Source organism: Protopterus annectens, chromosome 4.part1 (genome assembly GCF_019279795.1).
Source record: "Protopterus annectens isolate FY-2018-M chromosome 4.part1, PAN1.0, whole genome shotgun sequence".
NCBI lineage: Eukaryota > Metazoa > Chordata > Ceratodontiformes > Protopteridae > Protopterus > Protopterus annectens.
The window spans coordinates 526,045,763-526,072,262 of record NC_056734.1 but is presented as its reverse complement, the minus strand read 5'-3'; the positions used below and the strand labels follow the sequence as shown (position 1 = coordinate 526,072,262).

The following is a 26,500-nucleotide window of genomic DNA, read 5'->3' as shown; positions in this document are numbered from 1 at the left end:
TGTGTGTGTGTGTTTCGCACCATGTCAAAGGAGAGGGTCTCAGGTTTTAAGAAGTGTGACTCGTGCTGTCAGAAGATGTCTCTGACAGACGGTCACACTTCTTGCCTGTATTGTCTGGGCCCTCTTCACCTGCAGGACTCCTGTGCTATTTGTCACTCCTTCAGCCAGAGAGTCCTGCAGGAGAGACATAACAAACTGGTTCTTAGGGGCCTTCTTAAGCCGGAGGGCTCTCCGGCTAAGTCGGCTCCATCAAAACCAGCAAGAGTTTCCAAGGCCCAGGCTTCTGTTCCTAAGCCTGCGGCCTCGGCTCCGACTGCATTGAGTCGAGATCGGCTCCGGCTGGAGCCGATTCTGGCTTTACAAAGCGCTCGGCACCGATGGCTATCGGTGCCGAACCTATTTTGACCACTTCGATGTCGGCTCCGATCGGCTCCGACACCCATGTGGCACAGGCATCCGTGTCGGCCCCGATCGGCTCCGACACCGTTACTTTGGTGGCTGTATCGGCTCCGGCTGGAGCCGATACATCGAAACGTTCTGTCGGCTCCGAGAAGTCGGCGCCGACAGGATCTGTAGTATCGGCTCCGATGGCTCATTCCAGGAAGAGGTCGAGGTCTCCTTCCTTGGAGCCGATACTTTCGCCCGGCCGCCTTCTATCGAACGGAGCCATCGGAGCCGATCTTCAAGGTCATCCAGGTTGTCAGATCATGACCTAGAGAGAGTGGTCAGTAGATTACTCAAGTCACAGGTACTGGCCCAAATGCTACACAGTCCGTCTCAGCAGACGACTGTCGGTCCACACCCCGTTACAGTTCCTCCTTCAACTCTACCCCAGAGTTTGGAGTTGGCGTCTTCGGGCATGGTTACTGCTACGGCTGGAGGACGGATACCCCTTCTGTTCCTTCAGCCTCTACTCTTATCTCCTCTTCCTTAGAGGGATTCGTGGTCGGGCTTCCATGGTCTCCTCCGAGGGGTGAGTGGCATCGGACCCTTGTCCGAGCCCGCTCTTCCCTTGGAGCCTCGGCCTTGGTGAGCTCGGCTCCGACATCTGCCTCGGAGACTTCCCTTTCGGTGGTCCCGGCAGTTCCTAGCTCTTCGGGGCGGGTTCTCTCGGACCTGCCTGTGAGGGAGCATTCGAGGTAATGAAGAGTGTACTGGCCACTGGTATCAGTCAGCAGTCTGTTCCCGTAGCTCCTCCCTCTATAGTACCTGTTGACATCTCTGCCACTTCTCTTGCTACAGGACCCAGAGATCCTCCGCCTCAGGTTTCCCCATTGGGAATTTCCCCCTCTTCCGAGGACTCTCCTGATGTTTCGGGAGATCCTCCTAGGAAGAGGACTTGTAAGCGGAAGCATGTAGACTCCCCCGAGTCTGTCACTTCGGATACTGACTTTGATGAGTCAGAGGGATCCCCTAGATCCCCCTCTGAGGATGTCTCCTTCTCAGACATCCTAGAACTTCTGAAACAGAGGGGAAACTGGCCCACCAACAATCCCTCTGAGGATGAGTTAGTATACCTAGAGGCGTTTGGATCTCGGCCCTCCACCTCCTGGGTGTCTCCGCCTTTCGACCCCCTTATGCAGGTTATTGCACGAAAGGCGTGGACAGCTCCTGACTCTGTAGAGCCAGTCCCTAGGAGGCCTTCTAAATTTATCACTGCCCCTAGTGACAAACAATTCCTTACCAAGGGTGTCCCCGCTGATGCCATGGTGGTGGCTGCGGCCACCAAAAAGGAACTTGCAGATCCTTCCGTGCCCGTCCATCCTCCTAATAAGGACTCTAGGACCATGGATAGGTACGGCAAGCGGATGTTTTCCTCAGCGACCTTTGCTATGCTCGCTGAATTATCTTTGTCACTTCACCAGACTCCAGAGAGATATCCTGAAGGAGCTGGGAGAAGTAGTTCAGGATCCTACAGCTGCAGGGGCTCAAGAAGATTGCTTCGCAGCTAGGAACCCTCAATTCCATTGCTAACTCCTCCATGCGGCTAATATCTTATGCTGCGGATGGAGCGAGTAGAGCCGCAGGCACAGGTGTGGCTCTTAGACGCCAAGCCTGGATGCGACTATGTGATTTTGCGGATCCCTTTAAGGCGTCCTTCACAAATTCTCCCTTTGATGGGTCAGCTTTGTTTGGCCCTCAGGTGAAGGAGACCTTGACCAGGTGTGAGCAGGACGGCAAGACTCTTTCTGCTGTTGGAGTCCGTTTTTCCACCCCTTCTAGGCCTTATCCCAAAGGACAGAAGGGTGGGAAGATGTGGTTCCGTAAATCCCAAGCAGTCACGCCGGATTCACGTGGTCAGTTTACCCCTAGAGGCAGAGGGGGTAACAACAACAGACGCCGCTCTAGAGGCAGAGGGGGTCCGAAGAACCAGGGAAACAGGGAGCCTCTCTCTGATAAGCCCTTTCAGCATCCCTGAGGTGTTGCCCGGCTGTCCCTCCTTGGAGGCAGTCGGGGGAAGATTATCACTGTACCCAGAAGCCTGGCATTCCCTCACTCAAGACAGATGGGTACAGTCGATCATATCCAAGGGTTACATAATTCCTTTCGAGGAAAGTCCCTTCCCCACAAGTTCCCTTCCAGATGTACCACCCGGTCTAAGGGAGATTGCAGAGTTAGAAATCGCAAAACTACTGCAAAAAAGAGCCATTCAGCCAGTTACAATAGACCATTCAGAGCCCGGAATCTACTCGAGGTTCTTTTTGGTCCCCAAAAAGACGGGAGACTGGAGACCAATATTGGATCTCAGCAGACTCAACAAGTCTGTCAGGAAGACAAGATTCGAATGGTCACTCTTCAATCAATTCTGCCCTTCTTACAGAAGGACAACTGGATGTGCTCAATAGATCTTCAGGATGCGTACTATCACATCAAAATTCACAGACGCTCCAGGAGATTTCTCCGCTTCGGCTGGGGTCCAGTCACTTCCAGTTCAGAGCCCTGCCCTTTGGTCTCACTACAGCCCCCAGAGTGTTCACCAAATGCATGGCAGTGGTCACGGCTCACCTGAGACCTCAAGGATTCCAGGTGTTTCCGATCTCGACGACTGGCTCCTGTCAGCCACCACCAGGCATCAGCTTATACAAGCCAGGGATTACACAATAGACCTTTGTTCTCATTTGGGCATCTCAGTCAACTTCGAAAAGTCATCCTTATCGCCCTGACAGTCTATTACCTTCATAGGCGCAAACTTAAACACTGTTCGGATGTCAGCTACCCTTACAGAACAAAGAGTTTCAGACATTCAGACTCATGTCAGGATCATTCTGGCCAGCAAGAAAGTACAGGCCAGAATGGTTCTAAAGGTATTAGGTCTCATGGCTGCGGCCATTACTCTTCTTCCCTGGCCCGATTCTACATGCGCCTCCTTCAGTGGATGCTGTTCACACAGTGGTCATACCAGCAACTTCCCAATGCGTCACCAGATTCTGGTGACACAAACATGCAAAGAACATCTTGCTTGGTGGATCACATCGTCTCAGGTTCACCAAGGCAGGTGCTTTGTACCCCCGTCCCCGATAGCCACTGTCACCACGGATGCCTCCCTGATCGGGTGGGGGTCATTATCAGGGCAGGATGGTTCATGGGACGTGGCAACCGCTCGAGTACCATCTGCACATAAATGTCCTGGAGATGAGAGCAGTGCTTTTAACGTTGCAAGCCCTCAACGACTTTCTTCCCGTAGGGACAATTGCAGTCCACACAGACAACATGTCTGTAGTTTGGTATATCAACAAACAGGGCGGAACCAAGTCCTACCCCTTGTGTCGAGAAGCGCTCAGACTATGGCAATGGGCGATCTCCTCTCATCGGTTTCTGGTAGCAACGCATATCCCTGGGAAAACCAACATTATAGCGGACAGATTGAGCAGAGCTATTCTCATGCCTCACGAGTGGCCTCTCAAGCAATCCATAGCGGAAGAGATTTTTCTGGAATGGGGTCGTCCATGTTGCGATCTTTTTGCTACTCCCCAAAACAGCAAATGTCCAGACTTCTTCAGCCTCTTCCTCTATCAGGCCATCCCCAGAGACGCTCTGACCCAGGATTGGCCCCAGGGACTTCTTTATGCCTTCCTCCATTTCCTCTGATCCCTCAGGTGATCCAGACAGCTACCGCTTTGAGAGCCAAATTGATTCTCATTGCCCCTTACTGGCCTCGACAAGTTTGGTTCCCGTTCCTCCATCATCACCTTTTGGTGCAGCCGTGGCATCTGGACCCAGTGCCAGATCTACTGATTCACCAATCCGGTCAGCTGCACCGGTCAATCCCTTCTCTCAACCTCACAGCATGGTTGCTCCACTTCCTTCCTTAGCCAGGCTTCCTTTGATCTCTAACCCAGTTAGAGATATCATAGTAGCTTCACTAAAATCCTCTACCAGGAGGATTTACACAAGCAAATGGAAACGTTTCTCTTATTGGGCTAAGGCCTAAAATATTGATCCTTTTACTGCCCCTGTTCAAGCAGTTCTGGACTTCTTAGCAGAGATTTTTCATGCAGGCTCCTCTTCTTCCACAGTCAGAGTTCAGTTGGCTGCTATTTCTAATTTTCATGTCGGGATAGCAGATCATAATATTATGTCCCATAGGCTCTGCAGGGCCTTCTTGAAAGGAATTTTCCTGCTAAAGCCTCCAATCAGGAATCCTCCTCCTCAGTGGGATCTAAATTTAGTGCTGACATCCTTGATTCTTCCCCTTCGAGCCAGCTGTTTCTTGTTCCCTGAAATATCTTTCTTGGAAAACTTTATTCCTAGTGGCTATTACATCTGCCAGGAGGGTGTCTGAACTTCATGCTCTTTCGGTTCGACCCCTATTTGATTTTTCACAAAGACAGAGTATCTTTGAGAACTAATCCATCCTTTTTACCTAAGGTCGCTTCAAAAACAATCTGAATCAATCCATTGATCTCCTGTATTTTTCCTAACTATTCAGATAGAGCTGAACAAAAGCTACATTATCTTGACGTCCACCGTCAGCTTAGATATTATTTGGACAGAACAAAAAATTTAGAAAATCTGATCAACTTTTGTTTCCTATGCGGATAATAAAAAGGCCTTCCTGTTTCTAAAGTGACTTTGTCCAGATGGCTTTCTTCGGTCATCACTGAAATTTATACGATCAGGGGAAAACAGCTGTGCTCAAAACCTAAAGCACATTCAACTAGGAGTTTAGCTACTTCTACAGCTTTTCAAGCTAGACTTCCTTTGGACACTATTTGTGCAGCGCCACTTGGGCCACTCCTCACACTTTTGTTTCCCATTACAAATTGGACTTGGCCTCCAGGGACAGAGCCAGTTTTGGCTCTACAGTCCTCAAGAGTTTGTTCCATTGAGCCACCCAGGATAGAGGTGCTAGGACGGTCCCATCAAGCAAGAATGAAGGCGAGATTGACAACTTAACATTAAGAAGTTATGTACCTACCATAACGTTCCATGTTAGTTGTCTTCTCTCGCCTTCTTTCTTGCGACCCTCCCTCCTTCCCCCTGGCCTGGACAGACCTTGTATAAGAAACTGTTATGCTAAAGACCATTTAGACCTGGTCCTTTTTCCATCTGTAAGTTTCTTCTTCCCTTGGGAAGTATTTTATGCTTGGTGTTATTGCCCTTTGTCAACAAACGAGATCTGGGTACTTACTGCCTTGCATCATGGGATATGGGGCTGCCTCGAGCTGGTAAAAGGAGTTCTCGAGCTAAAGCAGTGAGTGGAGCCGAGGATCGGCTCCGAACCCATCAAGCAAGAAAGAAGGCGAGAGAAGACAACTAACATGGAACGTTATGGTAGGTACATAACTTTATACAACAAAAATAAGAAACAAAGCAGTAGAAGCAGCAATACGACCACATAAGATCCAACACTTTATTGCTTTCTCTGGCGCCTCGGCTTACGCCTTCCAGGAGGATAAATATTCCAAACAGTTACAGCTTATTTATATCATTCAAAAACCTTCATTACAGAAGCTAATAAAACAATTACATAATTAAACAATCAATTTGCAATAAATGTTATTCATAAAAACACTCTCCAATTGCATTCTACATTAATGCCCATAGGTGTCAGTGTATTATACTTTAATATAAAAACTGTCTCCTTATATAGCAGCTTTTGTTTAACCAAATTCTCATCAGTATTATAAACTATTATTTGTTCAAGAACCGTTGCTAATAGACCTTCTGCTGAACTATTATGGTAGTCTTTAAAGTGTACTGCTAGCGGACTTTCTAACTTTTTATTTTTTATATCTCTTATATGTTCTTGAAGTCGAACCTTAAATGCCCTTTTACTTTCACCTATATAAAACAGTCCGCATGGACATTTAATAGCATACACTATCGCTACCGAGTTACAATAAAATATCCCACAGGATCTAAAATTCTTACCATTTATACATTCAAATGTTCTACTTATATATTTACACGAAATACAATTTCCACATTTAAATGTTCCCATTAAGTCTATCTCCTTTAGTAAATCAACATTGGGGTTAGAATACTTGGCATTTACCAGAATGTCTTTTAGGTTCCTCCCTCTCCTATAGGAAAATTTAATATTTGTTGGAATAATATCTACCAAATCACCAAATTTAAATAAAAAAGGCCAATATTTCAATACAGCTTTTTTAACTTCTTCTGTTAATAAATCATATGACAGAACAAAAAACATCTGCTTATCAGTATATTCATCTTTTTCTTCTCTATATCTTCTAATTTTATTATTTTTTCTATTTAACTGAACCCCTTCATTTTTAACTTTTTGTAAGGATAGCTCAACCTCTTTTGCATTATAATTTCTTCTTATAAACAAATCTGCTGTTTTTTGTAATTCTATTTCTAATTCTCTATCATTATTGCACAGTCTCTTAATTCGAATAAATTCCCCATATGGTAAGGATTTTATAAGATGAGCCGGATGATGGCTCAATCCATCTAAGAAATGTAGATTTTCAAACTTTCTATAAATTCTTGTGAGTATTTTACCATTACTTAACCCTTCCAGAGTCAAATCCAAAAAATTAACTTTACTACCCACCTGAAAATCATCAAATTCTAATCCAAATTGATTAGTATGTAAATCTTTTTTAAAAGCCTCTAACTCATTTAGGCCACCCTTACAAATAAAAACTAAATCATCTATGTATCTGTAGTAACTTATTACATATTTCCTATAAAATTGTAAATGATACAAAAAATCAAGTTCAAAATTATTCATCAGAATATTAGCATACATGGGGGCAAAACTTGCCCCCATGGCTGTGCCCTTTAGTTGGTGAAATAACTGACCATCAAAATAAAAATAGTTGTTCTTAAGACAGAATTCCACCAACTCCATAATATAGAATGACTGTGGGTTGTCACCTAAGGTACGTCGTAAAGCCTGCAAGCCAAGTTCATGTTTTATGCTTGTATATAGGCTTTTTACATCAGCTGAAAACCAAAACATACCTTCCTCCCATTTTATTGATGTAATCTTGTTTAGAAAATCAAAACTATCCCTAATATATGATGTCTGTTTAGTTACATAAGGATATAAAAAACTGTGCAGAAATATCCCCATATTGTGCAAAAAATATTTACATGCTGATACAATGGGGCGTCCCGGAGGGCAACTTATGTTTTTGTGTACCTTTGGTAAACAATAAAACAAAGCTATTGCATTGTTATTAACCTTAAACTTCTTCATTACATCTTCCTTGGAGAAATATCCCAACCTTAGTCCCTTATAAAGTAGTTCTTCATATAATTTCAGGGCATTATTATAGACTATAATGTCACATTTACTATATGTAGTAGTGTCATCTAAATGTTTATGACACATCTGTACATATTGTGTATAATGCATAAGTACTACCTTATTCCCTTTATCTGCGGGTTTTATTATCAAATCTTGTTTTCTAGCTAAAGTCTGTAACGCCTGCCATTCTAATCTAGTCAGGTTATATCTAACCCTAGACTTATTTTCACAAAATTCTTTATATAACATCTCTATGTCAAAATTTACCATTGATGAAAAACTTTTAATACCTTCATGTGTAAACGGAGGAACAAAATCACTTTTTACATTAATTCTAGAAGTGTCTAGTTTACTATATGCATCAAAACTTTCATTCTCTACATATTCCGAAGTACAAGAATAAAAGCTATCATCTGAATCATCGAAAGATTCAGTAGACACCATAGTGTTATCTTCATCACATATATTATACACACTTTTATTTTTAAAAAAAGCAGCTAGATGTAATTTCCGTATAAACTTATAAACATCACCTTTTAGAACATATTCACGTGGTAACACAGTGGGAACGAACTTTAAGCCTTTACTTAATACTGAAACCATTTCATTACTCAAATTCATTCCACACAAATTAATAATGTAAGAAGAATCAACATCTTTAACATGAAAAACAGAACAAGTGTCATTAATCTTATGTGGTCGTATTGCTGCTAGGTACATAACTTCTTAGTTTCTGGTGGCAAAAAGAAGTATCTAGTAGACAGGCGCAACAGATCTGTCCTAATGTTTCATGAGTGGTGTCTGCTTCCTACAGTAGAGCAACTCCTCTTCACTAGGCTTGCTGCTGTCTTTTGCCTCCCTGTTCAATGCATACAGCAACTACTTTGTCTCTTGGTGACTGTCCAGTTGGAGCCATTCTATTCTTTTAGTGGCCGCACATACTCCTTTATGGCTTTCTTCTTCCCTTGATTACCAAATTTCCACGGAATGCTACTGCATCCAAAACAACAGTGGTACTCCTTGCACCATTTTAGCTCAGTTATTCTACAGTTAAAATCCACTTGGCAGCCATTTTGCATTTCCACATTGGCTTCCCTTCTTTCTCACTTGCAGCACAGCAGCTGTGCAAAACTTCTTAAAAGGCACCTTCATGTTAAGATGCTCGAAGACCTACATGGCATGTTGGGACCTCCTGTTTGGTTCTAGAAACATCAACACATTGTCTGCATATCTAAAATGTCTCTCTTGGAAATTTAAATTTTTTTGTAGTTATTACCTCTACAAGAAGGATTTCAGAATTGCAAGAATTCTGTTCTACTCTCATGTTTATTTTTACGCAAGGTACAGTTTCAGTTAGAACAAATCCCTTGTTCAGCCCAGAAGTGGCCTCTGAACACATTCAACCCATTGAGCTACTAGTTTTCTTTCCAAATTGCTTTAATAAAGAATATTACTTCTTCACCGAATAAAGGCTTCAAGGAGATATTCACAGTTGTTTGGTGCCTTTGTTCAGTTCAGACTAGGCTGGAAAAGTCTCTAAAATAACCTTGTTCACATAATTGTTAGACTTAATTTACTTTGCATTTGTCTCTAGAGGCAAGCTATTATTACCCAAACCAGAAGCCTATTCCACTAGGTCAGTTTTTGCATCTACAGCATTATTCAGTAAATGTTTTGATGATTTATGCAGCAGCAACCAAGTCTGCATTGCATATCTTTTCAAAGCATTACAAGTTGAATATCATTTCTAGGTCCAGAATATCCTTTAGGGGTATCCGCCATCAGGATGCTGTTAATGCTGTATCCTTTTCTTTCCTAGTCTGTGTGATTTGACAGGAAAGGACTGACATATGTTTTACAGAATTTTCTGCAGGTTGAGAATTTGGGCAGAAGTTGGGCCTTGCATTTGTGTGTACCTTATGTATCTGCCTGTTAGCATTTTGTAAAAAAATGCATTAAGAATATATAGTATGTAATATTTTAAGACATTTTCTTATTTCCTTGTATTTAATTAGTGTACATTGGTGTACTTGGAAAGCCGTGAATCATCTCAGAAATTTGAATATATTGTTTTTTAGATGGTAGGGGAAGTATTTCATCATAATGCTTGTTATAGTACATTAGCAGTTTCTTTGCTGTGACGTGTTTAACGCATCTGTCTTCCTTTTGTTCTGAAATGCAGGTGCCAGTGAATCTGTCGGCCAACACATGCTGGAAGCTTGCAACAATAATTTGGAAATGGCTGTCACAATGTTTTTGGATGGAGGTGGTATAGCAGAGCAACCCAGTACTAGTTCAGCTGCTGTGTCATCTGGAAGACCACTTGAGGAGTATGTTAACATATATACATTTTTTGTTTTAAATGTTTTTGTCTGATGAATCTCATTGAAAGTTTGGTAGCGGATGCCCTTTTGTAAGGGTAACATTTGGAGAATTCCACTTAGTACATTAATGTAATGCTGTCAGAACTTTGGTACTCATCTTGCAATAGAGTGCACTTGTGCAAAGTTGGGTTATAATGCAAAAGAAATTGTGGATGTCCCAAAATGGTCAGTTGTCTGATTATCCGGCTTAATAATATGAGTAACATAATGGTACAGTGCACCATATTTACTTGCAAGTCTTGTTCTTATTTAGAAAGTAGCTGTTTTCCCTGGACAGTGTTTTCTTTTGAGCTGGAAGATTATGCACTAATAGCTGTATGTATGTGTGTGTGTGTGTGTGCTCTTTAAACTTAGCTTGGAGCACTGGGTAAGGTGTAATGCTTTTAATCTGACCTCTTAGTACATTCTTGAGTTTTAAGACTGCTGCATGTATGCACTTTTGTCACCCCTTTCTGTTTTAAAACTTCTTAGTCCCATTCTGATTCACGTTCATTGCTGTAACATGAATGCTTACCAGGATTTTAGTGGAGTATGTAGGCAATTATTTATTGTAGCTTATCTTTTTTTTTTTCCGGTATGTGTTGGGTTGTTTAGGAAGAAATAACATTTCAGTGATCCTTAAACTTTAGATATCTCTAGCCATTGTTGCAGTCTATTTAGTGTTGAACTCAGACCAGCATAAAAAAAATGTTGGCCAGCAGCAAAAACAGCCAAAATCTGTTTTCTGTTTGGAGGAGCAACCTCCCATCCTCCCCATGCAGGAGGCTTTACTCCTTAATACTATTGGGTTACCCTGGTGGTGGAGAAGGAAAACAGATGTAAAGGTTTTACTCTTGTCTGTCTCAATGTTGCAGTTCTGCTAGGTTGTGTTCATTCAGAAGATTACCTACCAGTTTTTAAACTGTAGTAAATGGAAGCAGTTTATGTCAAAAGCCTATTGCCGTAGAGGAGAGTGCAACAGTGACTGGCATCTTTTTCAGCAGCAGTAAAGGAATTGCAGCCCCTTTCTGTGGTAGGAAGAATAAACAGTTTATAACTGCTTATTTTCTAGAAAAAGTTAAGTGAAAAAACGTAAGTCTTCACAGAGATGATTTTGATGTTTTTATGTATTGGTACATTTTACTTGGGAGTAGTGTGTGTGTTTTTTTTTTTTTTTTTTTTGTGTGGTGAGGTAAGTTGTAAGTTGGTGATTGGAGAACTGTCTAAAGGGCTGCAGCTGTTTAGAAGTAGGTTTGAATCAAGCATAGTCTACAACCTTTCCAGACATTAGAATTCATAGGTTGCCAGTTGGATACCATCAACCAGATTGGAAGCTCCCAAGCTCCACAGTAATCAGCCTTCTATCCCAGGCAATATCTGTGCTTGCCCTAGCAAAACTTCCAATTCACAACAAATTTTAAACTCTTGGGTCATATGATAGCTTCAGTAGGGTTGGTCCCTTTAGTGAGGGTAACACATTAGGACTCTGCAGTGGTCTCTTGCAGTGCAGTGGCCCTTCTTGAGTCATCCAAAGGACTTTCCTGTCAGGTTGACAAAGGTATATCATGATCAGATTCTGTGGTGGTTACAATTGCCCTTCATGATTTGGTATCTGAATAAGCAAGGAAGAATATGTTCTACTCCTCCTGTTGAGAGGCCATGAAGATTTGACAGTGATCAATCTCATCTTAATGTTTTTTGACTGCAACGCACATCCCAAGTCCAATATTCTGGTTAACAGTTTGAGCAGGAATATTTTTCTTACTCACAAGTGGTCTCTGACTCCGAGAGTTGCAACTTGGAGTTTTCTGTGCTGGGGCACTCTGTGTTCCCACCTGTTTGTTTTCCCTTCCAACACCAAATGCAGGAACTGTTTTGCCTTAGTCTGTCCTCCAGGACAGTCACCCAGATATGCTCTTTTGCATGCTTGGCCCCTGGGTCTCCTTTATGCATATCCTCCAGTTTCCCCAGTTGTCAGATTTCTTCAGAAGGCAGCCCATTGCAGAGCGACAGTGATCCTCATCGCTCCTTTCTGGCCTTGTCAGATGTGGTTCCCTTTTCTGTGACCTCTTCTACGTTGCCCTCCTTGGGTACTGGATTCCACTTTGGATCTCATTTCTCATCCATCGGGTCTGGTTCCTCCCAATCTGCAGTCCCTTCAGTTAACCACATGGTTTCTCCAGTTCCATGATGGCCTGGAATCTCAGGCTGTCTGATAGTGTTGTGCATATTTTGTCCTTCTCCTAAAAGTTATCCACTAGGAGAATGTATTCCAGTAGAGAGAAGTGGTTTGCGATGTAGGAGGAGTCTCATTCATTTCCTTTTTCTGTTCCCTTAGAGTTGGTCCTAGATTTTCTTGCTGAGTTGTTTTAATTGGACTGTAGTTTTCCTATGATCAAAGTACAATTGATAGCCATTGTTTATTGGCATTTGTTGACCAGGAAAGTCCGACTGGGACAGGAGCCCATTTTCAGTGGAGGCCTGGGGAGAAGTTCCACAGACTCATTATGATTGCACAGTAATTTACAAGAATTTACAGAAATTGTACTACAGTACAGTACAATAGAACCAAATTAGAAACAGACAAATTCAGGGATGTTACAATATTGTAGAAAAAATGCCGTAATTTAGAAGATATATAATACATACACACACACACACACACTTTTTTAAATATTGAAATGGGTTGAAAGTTAAGAAAGGAAAAGATCACTAGGTTGGTAGTATTAGGTTGAAAGAATTGATAAAGGGAAAGAAAAATCACTAGTGGGGTAGTTTTAAAGTGGTGAAGGTTAGAATGATAGTTAAGGTTAGTGAGATTTATACTAAGAACAGAGTTGTTTAAAATAACTTGTAGATCAGAAAGAGTTTCCTACTGGTTTTGATGGGTAAAGATTGGGGTAAGGTAGATGAAGGCTCAAGGAGAGTAGGGCAGGGTCAGATTTTAGTATTTAGTAGGTAGTTCTTTAGGGTGAGTTTAAATTTATTGAATTTATGTTGGTTGGAAGTGAGTTCCGTAGTTTAGCGACAGTGTATGAGTAAAGGCAATGTCCATCTCTTTTGTTTGGTACATGTACAGTTATGAGCTGTATATTTTCAGAGTGAAGGGTTCTGGTCGGGCTATAGGGTATTAAAATGTTCTTAAGGACAGAGCAGTTGTTTGGATTGTAGACAGTTTTATGTGCTATGAACAGCTGGATGGGGTTAAGGTGATGTGGAATCTCCATCCAGTTTAATTCATTTAAGGCTTGGCAGTGATGTAAGTGGTATGAGCTGCCTGTGGCAAATTTTGTGATTTTATATTAGCAGGACTAGAGCTTATTTTGCAGAGATGAGTGCAAGTTAGTAAAAATGGGGTACTGTATAACAGGGAAGTGAGCAAGTGTTGGCGAGGGCTTTTTTGGTGGTGGTGTCCATGAAATGATTGTCAGTACAGGGCTCCTAATTTGCAGTGTTTTTTTTTTTTTTTTAATGGCATTACCGATATGGTGTTCAAATGTAAGTTTGTCAATGGTAGTACCTAATAGTTTAGTGTGGGATATGATTTCAATTTCTTTGTTACTTTGGGAAAAAATATGAAAGTGAAAGTCGGGTGAGAGGCTTTTGCTGCGAAGAGTAGACGCTTTGTTTTTTGGCATTAAGAAGTAGTTGTGATTTGGTTAACCAGGCTTCGATTGGGGTGAAGGTATGTTAGGTTATTTGTTGAAGATGTAGGTTATTTGAGAAGGAGATGATTAGTATCATCTGCATATTGGATAATAGAGCTAAGAGGAGAAGCAATGTGAAGGTTGTTGGTAAATATGTTAACGAGTAAAGGTCCAAGTATGGACCCTTGTGGTACTCCAGTTTGGTTGGTTTGGTATTCTGATAGAGTATTCTGACATTTTATGCATTGTTGCCTGTTAGTGATGTAGCTATTAAACCACTGGTGGATGGGTGGGGTGCAGCCAGTATTAGAAAGGTGTTGTAGAGGTTTTTTGTGTGATACTGTATCGAAAACCTTGTAGTACCAAAGTAATATTACCTGAGTCAATGGATCTCTATACAGTATCCATGAAGGAGATGAGTGCAGTGCTTTTGCTATGTGAGGGGTGAAAGCCATGTTGGGTGGGGATGAGTAGGTTGTTGTGTGTGAGATGGTGAAGTAATTGTTTATGGATGCACTTTTCGAGGAGTTTGGATAGTGGGGAGAGGACAGAGATTGGATGATAGAGAGTTCATTGGAGTTACCTGCTTTGTGAAGTGAGGTGGTGATGGATTTTTTTCCAGAGGTTTGGGACATAGGATTCTGTAATTGAATTGTTGATCAGGGTTGTAACTGTGTGTGCTATTCTGGTGGGAGGTCATCAGAGGAGAGGGAGTATAGTTTTAATTTTCTGTGGAGTCTCTGAATTTCTGTTGTTGGTATTGGTTGTAGTGAGAAGAGGCTAGATGGTATAATATTGCTTTGGTGAAGGGTAGAATAATTGTCTATGGGGGGAGGATCTTTCTAAGTGAGGGCTGCTTTTGTGAGACGGAGGAGGAGGGGGGTGAGGGAAGAGGGAGAGGAGTCTGTTATTAATTTGTATATGCTATTTATAAAATATGAATTGAGCATGGTGGCTATTTGTGATGGTATTTTTTCTGGTCATGGAAATGGGTTCTGTTTGGTGCCAGGGGTAAGAAGATTAGTGATGCTTTTCCAGAATTGTTTTGGGTTATTTCTATGGTTACTCAGTTGGTTAGAGAAATAGTTTTTCTTGTCAGTACATACTAGCTTTTTAGCTTTGTTTCGTAACTGTTTATCTGAGTAGGTTACATTCATTTTTGTTTTTATGTCATTCTTTCCAGGCCTTGTCCCTATTTTGTAGGAGATGTTTAGTAGCCTTCATAGGTTCATACTAGGCTATCGGCCCTGGGGCATTTATAAGCCTAGCCCGATTGTGCTTGGCTTACACCACCCCTTGATTTGAGTATACTATGCCCTTTTTAAAGTTTAGTTTACTGTGCCTCTATCTAATAGTGACACGGAAGTAATCCCCGGGACAAACCTACGATCCCCCATCCACTCATCAAGATTCTTATAGGTTCATAGGTTCACTTCCAGTAAAGACAACAAACAGCAGCTTCTCCTTTATTACAGCACATTACTTATTGTGCAGCACAGTTTAACTACAGTTGTGGGTTCAGCATTTTCAGACAGCACAATCATAAAGCAACAATGAAAACCTGTCAGAAAAATAGGGAGCATGGTACTGCTGTGCCGTACACAAAATGCGGAGTATGGTACTGCTGTGCCGTACACAAAATGCGGAGCATGGTACCATTCACAAGAAGTGCACTTTTACATGCAGCACAAAGAAACCACATTGATTACTTGAAGAACAGAAGCATCAGTGCTTGAAATGTGGAGGCACAGAAGCATCAGTGCTTGAAATGTGGAGGCACAGACTGCAGCTTCACACAACTTGTCCATCAAGAATAGGTGAAGTTCAGCCATAGAAGTCCACTTTACAAAAGGACAGGAATTCAACCCCAGTCATAGCCTAAGCTCCAACCGAAAAAAGATGTATATACAAATTTACTTAACTGGACTGGTTTACTGGTTAAAGGACCCTTCAGCCACAACTCCGGTCAAATGGTAGTATAATGTTAAAAATATACACCAGATGTCACTTTCATTATACAAGAAAAGCAACCTGTTATTAAAACTTATGAGCTCTGTAAATAGTATCAATTAACAGATATTCACAATTCAACTGCTTATCACCTGGTGTGTTCAAGATACCCAACTGGCAGTAATGGGAAAGAATATTAGACATATATGGAGATATACTTGAGCATAGTAAAGGAAAAGGCAGTATATAACAGTTAGTGTGAAAGATCAAAAACAAAAAAAAATATGCACTCGTGTATCTAATCAACATGCAAGTTAAGTCAGTCAAATCATAAACCAAAAGTCATCACAAACTTATCACTTGCTGTGATCCACAGCTCACAGTGGGTTATTTAAGCAATAACCCACGCCTGGGTGTGGGCAATGCTGGACCTACCCCATGGTTGGTGTGGTTTGGTCACGAGGGCAAAGCCCGAGTGGCCAAACAAAGACAACCATGGGTAAATCCAGCATTACCCACACCCAGAAGTGGGTCATTGCTATTATACAATGACATTGTCTAAAAAAAAAAAAAATACTTACTTTCCTTAAATAATGGCATTGTATAATGCCTCCGTGCTGCCCTTCCGCAGCTGACTGGTATTCTGCGGCAGTTCTGATGTACTGCGCATGCGTATGCTTACGCAGTACATCAGAGCTGTGGGTGGAAGCAACGGAGAAAGCAAGATCTCCGTTGCTTTTTACAAAGTGTCGCTCTATGTTAAAGGAGTTTAATATAGCGAAGCACTTTGTTTACCAGGGTGTGTGGTTTGATTTTACTCTTAGTACAAAGAGGGGCTAGGTTATTGAATGTGTCTAGGACTGTCTTATTAAGATAGTATAAGGCTTCATCCAATGGGAGAGTTTTAGTGGGCTCCAATCTGAGAGTTTCAGAATGTTGATAAATTCTTGTTGTTGATCAAATGTTTTAGGTTTCTGGTAGCCTTATAGTTATGAGATTTCAGTACATGTGGAGCGGATCTGAAAGTGAAAAACAGGTAAGTGGTCGCTGAGTATATTGGGTAGGGTCTTGATCCACTTAAATACTCAAATCCAAAGATCCACTCGAGGGTGACTCCTGGTGTATTGCTGTTGAGCATTCTAGTAGGGTTGATGACAAGTTGGGTGAACCTGCAGAGGTTTATGCTGTTTGTTGGGGAGTCAGTTATTAAATCTTTCCAACTGATGTTTACATCTCCCATAATAATAGTTTTATTGCAGATATTTTCTGACATCCAGGCGAGGATGTTCTCAGGGATTTGGATATTTTGTCTTGATGGGATATACAGACTAACTATGCATAGCTGTTTAGATTTATTAATTTGTAGGGTTCCTATTAGGATCTCAGCATTTGAAAATGATGGGAGCGTTTTCTGGAAGGGTAGCATTGAGACAGTCAGCATTTGTTGGTTCTATCTTTCAATAATATATTATAACCTGGGAGTGTTATTTTAGTATCTTGGATTTGGGGTTTTAGCCAGGTTTCGGTGACTGCTAGGATGTCAGGGGTGTTTTGTGTTAGCCAAGCATGAAAGTCTGTAATTTTGCTACAGATACTACAAATGTTTAAGGTTGTTAAGAGCAGATTTTTAGAAAATGGAGTTTGATTGAGAGTAGTTATACTTGATTTTCTTGGGTTGGGGGTGGATGTCACCACATAAGGATATTCTGTTTTGGTTGTTAAGGGAGTGGTTTGGAAGAAGTTTTTTTTGGTAGGTTGCTAGATAGTGGTAGATGTTTTTGTTTATGGTGGTATAGGGCAATATTTTTAGTTTTGATTTTGATAAATGAATGAAATGGTGGCTGAGTAGGCTGGGTGATGTATTATGGAAACTCTTTAATGGTTTGTCACTGCATAGGAAGAGAAGTTGTAGAAGTACTAGCTGTGAGATGAAGTGTAGATTTTGGGGAGATAAGAAGTAAGGGCAAGAGTTCGAAACAGATTGGGGAGGGTGGAGTATGTAGGGTGTGCCATACTTGTGAAATTGATTAGAAAGGTTTTGGAGTGTGGAAGGAACTGTTATGGGTGGAGATTGGGGAAGAGATGGGAGGAGGCTGTCGAGGAGGGGGAGGATACAGATAGAAGTGGATTTTGTGAGCAGGTGAAAGTTGATTGGAGGGGGTGAAGTTACTGCTAAGCATAAATCTAAGGGGTGCAGGAGTGAGGGGGAAAGGGGTAGGGGAGCGGAGTGAGCCCTAAGGGTGAACGGGGGAAACACAGCCAGTCCAACAGCTGCTAAGAAAAAAAAAAACTCATCCGTGAGATATGGAACTGAAACAGTGGAACGGTAAGTAAGAGTTGTGACTGCTAGTTTTGGGGGGGTGCTTTTATTACAGCAACAGTACGCCACGCTTTGTAAGCAGCACTTTCAGCTGGGAGACACTGATTCAGTTATAGTCTCCATGGTGAAAACAACTTGACTGAGCTTTGTTAGTACATGGAATAGGCTCAGAGTGGTGTTTTACTGCCATCTAGTGGCATAACGTGAGCAAGGCAACGAGTGGGAAAAGGGGGGGGGGGACATTATCAGCTGCTGTCCTTGCAAGTGTGCACACCACTTAATATAGGTAGCAATATGCAAATAAATTGAAGTTGTTCACTGGTATTATCCCAGGAAAAGCATCTACATTAGCTTAACAGTAGGTTTCAATTCTTATACTGCAGGCTCTGTATGTTCTTATAGGTTCATAGATGTGTACTAGGCTAATGACCCTGGGGCCTTTACAAGCCTAGCCATAGGCTTACCCTGGCATCGTGCCACCTGACCTTAGTCCCAGTGCTTCTGTTGAGTAGAGCCACTGGAGTTATCCCCAGGGTGAATTTTCTTATTTCCCATCCACTTATCAAGCTTTCTCTTGAAGAGGGTCAGTGAGGTGCTCTGTTTGACATGTATGGGAAGTCCATTCTGTAGCATGGGCACTCTCTGTGTTATGAACCAGTCCCCCCAATACATTCTGTTGATTGTGGTAATGAGGTTGAGGTCTCTGGCGTGTGTGGTGCAGAGGGTTTGGGATTTCTTTAGGCAGCATTTCTAACCGCGCTGGGTCAGACATGGCTTTGTAAGTCCAGCAGAGATCACCTCTAAGTAGCCGATATGAGACAGAGAATAGTTTTTTGAGTCTGTCCATATAGGACAAGTGTTTAAGGCCTTGGATCCTCTTTGTGAGATACTTTTGCAGCCTCTCCAGTTGTTGCAGGTGTCTAGTGAGGTACATGCTAAATGGGGCATTGTACTCAATGACTGGCCTAATGAGGGAAGAGTAGAGGGAGACAATGATCTCTTTCTTCCTGGATGCAAAACCCTTAGTAATGAGAACTGAAAGTTCGACTGCTGAGTCCTACACTAAGGCACTGTACAAGCACATCCACTCATGCATGAATTGTGCCATCCCAAATAGAACCAAAATGCTCTTCTCCAAAAAAAGGAAGCCAATCTGGTGGTCCCCTGCCATAAACAAACTTTACGACAAAAGGAAGAAACTGTTGCAGAAAAGAGGAAAATCCCAGGATGCAAAAAACTCCCTTACCAGCCTCATTAAGAAGCTGAGATCCATCATAAAATCCTCCAAAGCTAGTTATGAAAATAAAATTGCCAAAGATTCCAAAGACAACCACAAGGCATTCTATAACTATGTCAAGAATCTAAATGGCAATGCTCAGATCTACAACAGAATGGCATTAAATATACTGATCCCATGGATATTGCCAGTATCCTGGCAGATCGATTCAGTGCCAACTTCACCCCCCTCTCGCCCCCTAAATGGCCCATCTCAATACCAGAAGATTGCCAAATTCCGGTAATAACAGCCACACAGGTAAAAAAAACGCATTCTCCAAAGCTAAGAATACAGCATCCATGGGACCAGATGACATCCCGGGCTGTGTACTACATGAACTACAAAATGAACTGGCACCTCACCTAAGTGTCATGTGTAATCATACCCTCACCTCAGGCTTCATGCCCACTGAGTGGCGCACAGCTACAGTTATCCCACTTCACAAGGGAAGATCCACCTTAGATCCCGGGAACTACCACCTCATGAGTCTGACGAGCCTGATCTGCAAGGCCATTGAACATATTGTCATGGAAATTATAAACAAAGACATTGGCAACCTTAAACCACTGGACCCCACTCAGTTTGGGTTCGTGAAGGGCCGATCTTGTCTCCTGAACCTGATTGACTTCTTCGAATCAGTCTCCAGAGCTGTGGATGAGGGTAAGGCAGTCAACACAGCCTATCTGGACCTCGCCAAGGCCTTTGACACCATCCCCCACTCTGGAATCGTAGATAAACTTACTAAGCTGGGCATTAATCCCTACATCACTCGATGGGTTCTCAACTGGCTTACTGACAGAACCCATACTGTAAAAGTAGCTGACTCCAAATCCATCTCCAGACAGGTGACAAGTGGAGTACCTCAGGGTTCAGTCCTGGGACCTCTCTTGTTTGGCATCTACTTCTCTGAAGTACAGGCCAACACTAAGGGACTCAGGCTAACAAAGTTCGCAGATGACTGCAAACTGGGAGCCATTATTGAATCACCAAATTATGTCGATACTCTACAAAAGGGCCTTACAGAAACAGGTGCTTGGTGCCAGAGCCATGGGCTCAAGCTCAATGCCAAGAAATATATAGTTATCCCCTTTGGGAAGAAACATGTACCTGTGAATTACCGCATAGGTAGCAGTACACTAAACACCGAAAGTGTGATGAGACTTGGGGACACAGGTGGACAGTGGTCTCACCTTCAATAACCACATCGCCACAACAATCAGGAAATCCTTCTATGTAGCACACCTCATCACTAAGGGCTTTTCATCCAGAAAAAAGGAGGTCATTGTCCCACTGTACTCATCCCTCATTAGACCCATTATAGAATACAATGCCCCATTTGGTATGTACCTCTCAAGACATCTGCAACAACTGGAAAGGCCGCAGAAATACCTCTCTAAAAGAATCACAGGCCTAAAGCAGATGCCCTATGCTGACCGCCTTAAAAAAAACTCCAGCTATACTCTGTTGCATATCGTCTACTCCGAGGCGATCTCTACTTAACATACAAGGCCATGTCAAAGCCAGAGCTGTTGGACATGCTACACTTAAAGAAATCCCAATCCCTCAGAGCCACACGCTCCAGGGATCTAAACCTTGTCATCACAATAAACAAAACATGCTGGAGGGATAGGTTCCTGACCTACAGACTCCCCAGACTCTGGAATAGACTGTCCATACATGTCAAGCATAGCACCTCTTTGGCCCTCTTCAAAAGGAACCTTGATTTTGGATGGGAGAAAGGAAATTCACCCCAGGGATCACATCAGTCGCCCTGTTAGACAGGGGTCCAGGGAAGTAAATAATGTGGGAAGGAATAGCCAGGGAATTGTTATGGCTGGACTTGTATAGGTCCTAGGGCCGATAGCCTAGTACCAACCTATGAACCTGTGTGCCACATAGAAGGACTTTTTTGATCACCACATTGCCACTGTGGTCAGAGAGAGGTTGCTGTCAACCTGCGTTCCCAGAGCTCTTATAATGCCTTCTGTGTTCATGGACTACCATTGATGTGGTAATTCATGGGAACTGTGTTTTTCCCAAAGGAGGTGACTACACATTTTTGGCATTGAGCTTAAAGCCATGGTTCTGACATCAGCCGTTGGTCTCGGTGAAGCCATTCTGTAGGATGTCAGCATCACTTGGGGAGTTAATAATAGCTCCCAACTTGCAGTCGTCTGCGAACTTCATCAGCCAGAGTCCTTTTGTGTTGGCCTGGACTTCAGAGAAGTAGATACCAAACAGGAGAGGACCCAGGACCGAACCCTGTGGGACTCCACTCGTGACTAGTCGGCAGTCTGACTTGGAGTCAGCTACTTTCACACTCTGGGTTCTATCTGTGAGCCAGTTTGCAACCCACCTAGACAGATAGGGGTTTATGCCTAGCTTGGTGAGTTTTTTTTATAAGTCCTGAGTGGGGAATGGTATCAAAGGCCTTGGCCAGATCAAGGTAGGTTGTATGAACTACCTTGCCTTTAACCACAGCTGTGGTGACTGACTCAAAGAAGTCGGCCAAGTTGAGCAGGCATGATCTATCCTTCACAAAACCAAACTGTGTGGGATCCAGAGTTTGGAGATTCCTTATGTCCTTGTTTATTAGGTCCATGATGATGCATTCCATAGCTTTGCATATCAGGCTTGTCAGGCTAATGGGGCTATAGTTCCCAGGGTCTGTAGGTGCTCCTCCTTTGTGGAGAGGGATGACTGTCGCAGTGCACTATTCGGTAGGGACAAAGCCCGAGGTGAGGCTGTGATTGAACAGGGCATACAGGTGAGGTGCCAGTTCACTCTGTAGTTCATGTAGAACACCGCCAGGGATATTGTCAGGTCCCATATAAGCTGTATTCTTGGCCTTGGACAGTGCTGTTTTAACCTGTGCAGCAGTAGTACTGGGTGCCTGGCAATCTACTGGTATTGTGATTGGTCCTTTGGGGGGGGGAGAGGGGTAAATTTGGCACTGAATCTGTCAGCCAGTATATTGGCAATATCTGTTGGCTCGGTATAGGAGGTACCATTGTGCAGTAGCTCGGAGCAAATCTGGGTATTGCTGTGGAGATTCTTTACATAACTATAAAAGGCCTTGTGGTTGTCTTTGCTATCTGCTGCAATTCTGTTTTCATATCTAGCTTTAGAGGAATTGAGGCGGGATCTCAACTTTTTGTTGAGGCTGATAAGGGAGTTTTTCCAGTCTTGGGCCTTCACCTTATTCTACATCAGTTTCCTCCTTGTGTTGTAGAGTTTATGGCAGGGGACCGCCAGATTGGCTTCCTTTTTTTGGAGGAGAGCGTCTTTGTTCTATTGGGTATGGTGAGATCCATGCATTTGTGTACATGTTCGTACAGTGCATAGGTGTATGATTTGGCAGTCATGCAATTATTCTCTATTTATGTGGGTACTGTGAAGTTGGGCACCTCTGTTTTTAGGAGCCCAAAGTTAGCTTTGGAGAAGTTATTCATGGTAGTTACCTTTGTAGGGGGGGATGAGAGGTGGGAGGTATGTGGATTTCCAAGGTGATTAGTTTGTGGTCGGATCTAACCAGGGAGGAGTTGACTATTGGTGAAGAGCAATGGTCACCCATGTTAGTAATGACCAGGTTAGGGATGTTGCTACCCCTAGTGGGGGTAAGAACAAGCTGGTCCAGGGCACTGGAATTAATGAGTTGCAGGAAACGTTGGTCAAGTGTAATTGTTACACGAGTAGTTTTCCCAGTTAATGGAGGAGTAGTTGAAGTCTCCTAGTATGAGTGTGTTAGGTTGGACCGTAGTATTCCCCAGGGTGCTTAGGAACGTGGAGTGAGAGTCTTGGTACATGGTTGGGGACCTATAGCAGGCTACGACCTGAATTGATGTCTTACCCAATGTTAGCTGCACCTGAAGTATCTCTGATGTGTTATGTCGGGCTACCAGTCTGGAGGTGTGAGCATCCTTTATGAATATGGAAACACCACTGCCTTTGGAGCTTCGGTCTAAGTTCTGGGGCCGAAAGGTGTTGTGGTAGTGCAGGGGTGCTTTCTGCTGCCTTGAACCAGGTCTCTGTTAAGCACATATGTCAATGTTCTCCATTTTAAGGAGTGCTTCGAGTGAGTGCATTTTGAGATGTAGACTTCCAGCGTTAGCATGACCCTCCGATTATATTTGTTTGTGCTGTTACGGTGGTAATTTGGTCTTTGGAACACCACCTAAAAAGGTACTATAGGGGTGGCAAGAGCCTTGGCCAGTATCCAGAAGACCAGGGGTAACAGATGCAGGCCATCTCTGGCAAAGCATCGAAGTCTGTCAGTCATGTCGTCCTAGGCAGACAGATACTGAATCCCCTTAAAATGACACCAGAAACTTAGTCACTTGTTGAAATCAACCATTTTCTGCCTGTACTGTTGTATAATTTTGGGTGATGGTAGGATGCTGGTCAAAGCTAGGGTCATATCCGCCTGGGCTACATAATCCGAGAGCTCCTCTATGTCTTTTTTTCATGTAGTCCAGAGAGGTACGTATCAGGTCATTCACACCAACATCTGACAGAGTCATATTTGTACCTGTTGTTGAGGGACCTGAGCACATGCGTTATGTGGCGGATCCTGGCACCTGACAGGCAACTGACTGTTACTTTCTCCTTATTCAACCTAGTGAGTGGAACATCAGTGTGCCTCACTATCAAGTCACCTATGGCTAGTGTGTTGAGCATGCTGTTTTGCCTTAGGGGCTTTGGTTGAGTGGCACACCGTTTCGGAGAGTTGTGTGTCTCGTGATTAGTGTGTTGTGGTGGTCAAGTGCATTTCTGGCCTTGGAGGTCTTTTTATTGAGAACCTCCATGAAGGTGGGTATGTGGTGTGTGTTTTTATGTAAAGGCAGTGCTGGTGTGTGTTTTAGTGGTGCAAGTGTTTACCTTCTCCTCTTGACCAGTTATTCCGGTCTTGTCTGGAGAGTGCATGGCTTCCAGGTTGGATATATAAGTGCATGTCTTGCAAGTCTGAGTGTTGGGAGGTAAGAGGAGAGTGTTGCCGGTGTACATGAAGGAGTTTCTACACTGCCTCAGGCTGCCCAAGTTCACCAGGTTAATAGGAGAAAGCACAGGGAACTGACCTTTAGACATGCCTGGAGGGGTGGGCATTAATAATAAGTACTGGATCTGTTTCCTTGTAGAACGTTTAGTGCTGTTAGCACTTGTGTGTGCTACAATAATTGCTACAAGAAGTCTGGTAAACTTCTAGACTAATAAGCTAGTAATAGTGCAGGAGAGAAGAGAACTAGCAGATCCAAGGGAAAAATTGAAAAGCAGACTTTGGCACCGCTTTGAAGCCTGCATACAGTCCTGGATACAGCAACTCTGTATCTGGACTAGACTAGTTACAGGAAAGGCAAGAAACAAGTGCATACGTCTGCTTTTAAACCAGAAAGTTGAGAGAGATGGAAAAACTGACCAAACGGCCAATAAACTACAATTTCTGGGCCACAGACCACTCCTCTTAGTAGATGGGCTACTTAGTGCTTACCACTCCCACTGATAAGCTGGAAGGAATTTTCTTTTTTTTTTTTTTATACAGAAAAGCAGCTAAAACAGCACTAAAAAGAATTCAAGTGCAGTGCTTAGTTGAGCGGGAAGTACAACAGGCAGCGAGGTGAATTGGACCAGCTGGAGGGAGGGGTACACCTGCAGAGAGCATGCAGCACTTCAGCGTGGTGAGTACACAACACTGTGGGGGACAGGGGAGCATCTATTGTTTGATGGTATTTTTAATTTTCATGTTCCCTTGGCTGCTTTGAAAATTTCCAAGGGGCTTCTTAAAAGTGCATTTCTTCTATGTTGTCCCAAACGGGATCCCATCCGTCCTTGGGATTTGCCTTTTTTGTTGCAAGTCTTTGCCGGCCCTCCTTTTGAACCTTCTGCTACTTCAGACCAGAAGTTATCTTTAACCTTGTTAACTCAGCCAGGAGATTTTCTGAACTGTGAACTCTAGATTCTAGTCCTCCTCATCTGGTGTTTCACTAAGATAAGTGTTTCACTCTGTACCCACCTTTCCATTCTGCCCAAGTTAGCTCCTGAGAGTAATTTGAATAGATCTTTTCACCTACCTGTGTGTTTTCCTTTCCTTAATTTCATGGACAGGGATGAATACTTTCAGCATTTTTTGAATGTGCATAGACAATTGAGATTTTGCCTAGATTGGACAAAAGCCTTTAGAAAATTCAGTCAGTTGTTTGGTTCCTTGTCGAAGTACAGATTGTGCAGACCTGTGTCTAAAGTGATTGTTTCCAGGTGGTTGTCAGACTGAATTATCTTTGCTTATACCTTAAGAGGCGAGACTTTCCTTGATAAACCTAAGGGTTGCCTTACTAGAGCTATGGCTATTACTAGAATTTCTTTTCCAGAACTTCCTTGGATGAGGTCTGTGCAGCAGTTGCATGGGTGGGCCATCACACCTTTGTTTCTCATTACAAGCTGAACATTCTGTCTAGGTCCATGGTCTCCTTTGGCGTCACCATGTTGTGAAATATCCTTCCATAGATCCTCTTAGGTTTTTTTTTTTTTTTTTTTTTAATGTGGCAGGAGACTCTGTCCCATAGGTTAAAGCCAGACAGAGATGACCAAATTGGATTTGATGTACTTATCATAATGATAGAGCGGTGTTGTCTGTCTTTGTTTAGGTCAATTTTCCCCATACTTTCCCTGCTTTTTTTGTGAATCATTTTGTCTGAGATGACTGAGTGGGAGAAATTCGGTTGCTGTCCTTTTCTTGAAGTCCTTTGTTTTCCTCCTTTATGTGCGAAATGTATTTTGGAGTTGCATTAAGATTGGGCAAACTCAATCTGAGGTATATGCTGGGGAGCGGGGGATTGTGGGTAATTAAAGGCAGTACCCGGCGAGTTAAAGTCTAGAGGATTTGTCCGACGTTGTAGTCCAGTCTGATCTGATAACCCACAGGCTCAACCAGATGGAGACAGACGACATGGATCTATCGTTATGGTAAGTACATAACTTTAGTTTCTCAGTATTATCCTTTGGATTATCTACAGCTCCAAGGGTGTTTGTGAAACGTCTAGCCCCAGTCATAGCTCACTGCAGACTGAATGGCATTCACATATTTTCTTATTTAGGTAACTTATAAGTTTTTGTCTAGATAACTAGAGACATTCACATGAGCTTTGTCTGTTCTGACCAATCTGAGCTTCCAGGAAAATGCTACAATATTCTCCTTGATTCTGTCTCACAGGATTGTGTTTCTCG

The 26,500-nt window shown here is 42.9% G+C and overlaps 1 protein-coding gene across 1 annotated transcript in view; it reads left to right on the top strand.

Moving 5' to 3' along the window:
• Window positions 1-26,500, top strand: part of UBXN7 (UBX domain protein 7) — a 1,098,848-nt gene that overhangs the window by 26,517 nt on the left and 1,045,831 nt on the right. Inside the window, exon 2 of the mRNA XM_044070339.1 lies at window positions 9,909-10,056. Coding sequence (XP_043926274.1) covers window positions 9,909-10,056 — 148 coding nt within the window. The remainder of the gene's footprint in view (window positions 1-9,908; window positions 10,057-26,500) is intronic.